The sequence below is a fragment of the Apium graveolens genome, chromosome 2 (genome assembly GCF_009905375.1).
Source record: "Apium graveolens cultivar Ventura chromosome 2, ASM990537v1, whole genome shotgun sequence".
NCBI lineage: Eukaryota > Viridiplantae > Streptophyta > Magnoliopsida > Apiales > Apiaceae > Apium > Apium graveolens.
In genome coordinates, this window is record NC_133648.1 from 246,514,987 (window position 1) to 246,519,524 (window position 4,538).

General features: G+C 36.3%; 1 protein-coding gene across 2 annotated transcripts; it reads left to right on the forward strand.

The window, feature by feature from the left end:
* Positions 1-350: 350 nt before the first annotated feature.
* LOC141708286 (uncharacterized) lies at positions 351-4,132 on the forward strand. 2 transcript variants are annotated; one of them, XM_074511835.1, is made up of 4 exons: positions 352-833; positions 1,101-2,353; positions 2,539-3,437; positions 3,609-4,132. In XM_074511835.1, the coding sequence occupies exons 2-4, from the start codon at positions 1,147-1,149 to the stop codon at positions 3,951-3,953; spliced, it is 2,451 nt and encodes an 816-aa protein (XP_074367936.1). In that variant the 5' UTR covers positions 352-833; positions 1,101-1,146; the 3' UTR covers positions 3,954-4,132. The 2 variants fall into 2 exon arrangements, with proteins under 2 accessions (XP_074367937.1, XP_074367936.1); XM_074511836.1 differs by having other exon boundaries at positions 351-2,353.
* Positions 4,133-4,538: the final 406 nt, after the last annotated feature.

The window sequence follows — 4,538 nt, forward strand, 5'->3', positions numbered from 1 at the left end:
GAATTCAGTTACAGAGGAAATTATTAATGACCTTGGTAAGTATTCAGTATTTTTACTCATAATGGTCAATTACGGAAATTTAAATAATCAGACATGCATGGCTAAATCCGACCTCTTGTTACCGATAGAACAGTTGTAAGTCTTTGCTAACAATTTAAGGTTACGGTGGTCCTTATGAGATTAATGACCAAGTGGTTCTCATTAGATCAATAAAATTACAGTATGTTACTGTTAGAGGTGCTGGTGGTTGAGACATTTAATCAGTCTTACTGTCTTAGGAATCTGTCTCTCTTTCATATAGATTGATGAAAGTAATAACAAAACAATAATTAGAAGAAAATAGTACATGCACTGGGACAACTAGGCAAAGACACCCTGGAATGATACAATTATATAATATTTCAATTTGTTGATAGAGATTTGCATTTTATATTTCTTGACTTTTAAGGCTTGGTAATGGTGACAAACCCCCCAGGAATTCAGTTATGTGCTTGTTATATTTTATTTACCAGAACAGAGAAGAGAGACATAAAAAAAGGTGGGCAGAAAGGAGTTTAAAAGTGGGCATATAAAGGGGTGGCCTTCACTGAAATAAAGGAGCAAGTTTCTTGATTTTATCTGCAGCATTCAGTTGCACTGTTACAGTACACACACTTTTAAACTGAATTTGCAGGCTCATACATCACCCATCACAGTTTTTGCATTCATTGATGATGTTGTATTGGAAACTTTCCTATTTTCACAGAATTTGCAGTTGAGTTTGCCTTGTTTCTTGTGAGCTGCTATTCTTCTTCTGGTTCTCAGGTTGCTGAATTGTTAAACTTTTGAATCTGGTAAGCCCTATCATATTGACTTTTATTGTTCTTGTTATTTTGCATCTTGTTGTATGAATGAGTTTTTGCTTTCTAACAGTATTAGTTTTTCCTCAAGGCATTATTACTCCTTTGTACCTCTGAACTTTCTTGATTTATCGTTATTTCTGTTTAACTTTTCAAAGTTTCCGGCTTTATGCCTAGACAGCTTAACGTATAAAATGGTAGTCCTGATCAAAGGTCTTCTTTATCACAAAATCATAGTCATAATTTTGTTTATCTTTGCAGTAGGAATTTTAGAATATTATTAGGTGAGGTATCTGAAGTTGAGTAAATGGGTAATGAGGCTGTCTCAGGAGGTTTATGTTTAGTTGTATCCGAACAGAAAACTGATAATTCAAGCCCGGTTTTGTTGGGTGCTTCATGTGCATTATTTGCTTTTAGGCTCTTGTTGGAGCCTAATATAGATGAGAAATGGTTGGAATCAAGAAATAGAATACTTGATGGGGGTGCTCAGCTCTTGGGATTGCTTGTTTGGAGTATGAGGAAAGAAGAATATAATAGGGTGAAGTGTGAACTTCTCGATAAACTGGAGAGAGCAGCGAGAGAAATTGAGGAGTTAAAGACTAGGAGAATTGAAGATGCAAAAGCCAATGAGAAAGTAGTTAGCATTTTTGCTACGCACGAGCAGAGCTGGTTCAATGTAAGAAAAAAGCTTCAGCAACAAATTGGAGCTCTTCTAAATGAATTAAAAGTTCTTGAAAAAAATAAAGATGAAGTTATTACAGAACTCAGTGAACAGTTACAGGAGAAAGAACTTCTTCTTCAGTCTAAAGAAGATTCAATAAAGGAGCAGCTGCAGAAGAATTTGGATCTTGAAGGAAAACTAGAAGAAGCTAAATCTGTTGCAGAGGAACTGAGAGAGGCTTCAAAGAATGTAGTTGAAGAGCATTCAACCGAGATATGGAAACACAAAACTGCATTAATTGAGTTAGTGTCTAACCAGCGCCAGCTTGAAGCAGAGATGGGTCGGGCTGTCAGACAAATTGAAGCAGCGAAACAAGACCTTGACTCAGTTTCAGAGAAAAAGGAACAATCTGTCTCGATGACTCAAAAACTATCCATGGAACTTATTAGAATGCGCAAGGACTTGGAACAGAAAGACACAATTTTGTCAGCTATGTTAAGGAAATCCAAATTGGATACGGAAGAGAAGCAAATGCTCTTGAAGGAGATGAAATTATTAAAGACCAAGAGAAAGGAAGCTGAGTTGGAAACAGAGAGGTGGAGGACAATTTCTGAAACTAAACACGAAAGGCATTCATTGAGAAGTATGTTGTCTAAACATGCCAAGTCAAAACTTGAGGCCTCTTTAAATGGAATAGGGATGCCCTCTAATACAACGACAACAGCTCAATTAGGAAGAACTAGATCAGTAGAAACTGACCTAATCGAGTATGAGCAACCAGAACTTCAAGCTGAGCAAAAATATTCCTGTTCCTCATCTGATATATACAAAACCTCTGGAACTGAAGAATTAGGTAATGTCACATTTCGAATGTATTTTTCTTTTCCTTATGTGTATGCATGCATTTGCAAAGAGAATTGACACAAATCTTGCCAACTGTCTATAATTTGGATAAATCTGAATTCTTTCTTAAATTGTATTTTCAAATGTTTTATTTTTGTTATGTATATATGTTAATCATGTTGAGCCTTATAGCAGATTTTAAACAAATGGAGGGCTGGGTTCGATTTGAAGCAGAAAAATATGCAACTGCATTTGAACAAAGGCATCATACAGAAATAGATGCGTTTGCTGAACAAATGAGACTGAAAGATGAGAGACTAGAAAATTGTCATTGGCGTTCACTGAGCATGGAACTTGAATTGAAGCGGCTCCAAACTTATATTGAAGATCTCAATCGTGAGCTCTCACATGTTAGACAAGAAAACCTTCAAATAGAATCCTTGTTTATGAACCGTGATGCAGAACTACAGTCACTGAAAGAGGCATCAGTTTTGCAATTAGAGCATCGAAATTTAAGGAGATCAAATTCAAGCTCATCTTCACATGATCTTTCTGTAACTGATGATACAATTTGGTCCAAAGTGAAGATTGTGAAGAGTAGGTCCGCAGATAAGGAGCATGAAACAACATCTTCTCAAGGGGTTGGCACTATGATAGAAGCTAGAGCTCAGGTAAAAGATCACTCTAAGGCCATAGTTTTGATGGCCCCCTCTCCAGAAGAGGATTTTCAAGAAGAGAAAGTCGTCATCTTGGATCCAAGTTCTATTCAAGGAGCACATAAAAATGCAGAGATAGTCATAAATGATGATAAGTTAACATCAGAGAACCAACTTTTGAGTACAAAAAGTGATAATAATTCGTGGAAGATGGACCTTAACGCTCTTGGGGTTTCATTCAAAATCAAGAGAATAAAACAGCAACTGCTCATGTTTGAGAGATCGACGGGAAAGGTAGAAAACTATGAAGACAGAGGAGAAAAGGATAGTGGACAGTCGAGGACAAAGAGAGTCCATACGCAGATTCCTTTTCTAAATAAACAAGTCAGTCGATATATGTCTCTCCAAGGAAAGATTGATGATCTTTGCAAGCGAATGGTATGCCTAATCCTGTCTACATTCATCCAAATACTAAACATTTTAATATATGATCACCTCACACTGACACATAACTAACTTGTTTGCATACAATTTGTCTCCTGTCATTTGTCAAGTACTTGTGTGTGGTAATGTATGTGTTTGCTCATAAATACCGTGTATGATTTACAGCATGAGAATAATATTAAGGCGACAAGTGGAAGTACTGGTGTTGCGCGAAAAAAGGAAGAAACCAAGATGTTAGAACACTTCCTAGAGGACACATTTCAGCTGCAGAGGTACATTGTTGCCACCGGACAGAAATCAATGGAAATACAATCCAAGATTAAATTTGGATTTGTAGGGTCTATAGAGCATCCTGAGGGGCATGCCAGCATCGACATGCAGCGGTTTGCTGAGAGCCTTATCACACTGTTTAAGGAGGTTCAAAGAGGGCTTGAAGTAAGAATATCTAAAATAATTGGAGATCTAGAGGGGACCCTGGCATGTGAAGGCATGATTCATCCAAGAAAGTAGCTGGATGAATGGACCTGCAGACAATCCTTTACACATAGTAGTAATAGGTGTTAGTTTAAACATGTTTTCTCCTTAAAGTTTATTTGTGTATGGACCCATTGCACATGGTTGATGGGGAAAATGTATTAATGTAAATGATCATAATTTATAGTCATGCTCATGCATCTTATCCCTTCACAGCAACCTAACTTGTTGTTGGACTTAAATTTTCAAGTAGTCACTGAACTCATGATCATATATCAAAAAGAACACTCTAGTTATCGGGGATTCTTATGCACTATTCTAATTGAAAATAATGACACATCCGTTAGTCAAGGTCATTGACCTGACGGAAAACATTACAAACTTAACGGAGAATACATATGACATAACATTGCAACAGATGGCAACTTACGTGGCTTCCAAATAAGCATGACTATGTTTATAATAAAAAAAGAAATACATACAAGTCATAATCGATTAAAAGTTTAAATTCTTAAATCAAAAGCACAGTTCCCATATCAAACTAATAATTCTTCTTCTAATAATTTAATAATTAGCCAACCTCAATTTAAGCCTTGAATATTCAGAAGAAGATGATAAAAC

Coding starts and splice junctions, on each gene's coding strand:
- LOC141708286 (XM_074511836.1), top strand. CDS start 1,147: ATGGGTAATGAGGCTGTCTCAGGAGGTTTATGTTTAGTTGTATCCGAA. Junction 2,354..2,538: donor CTCTGGAACTGAAGAATTAG/GTAATGTCACAT, acceptor GCCTTATAGCAG/ATTTTAAACAAATGGAGGGC. Junction 3,438..3,608: donor ATGATCTTTGCAAGCGAATG/GTATGCCTAATC, acceptor TATGATTTACAG/CATGAGAATAATATTAAGGC.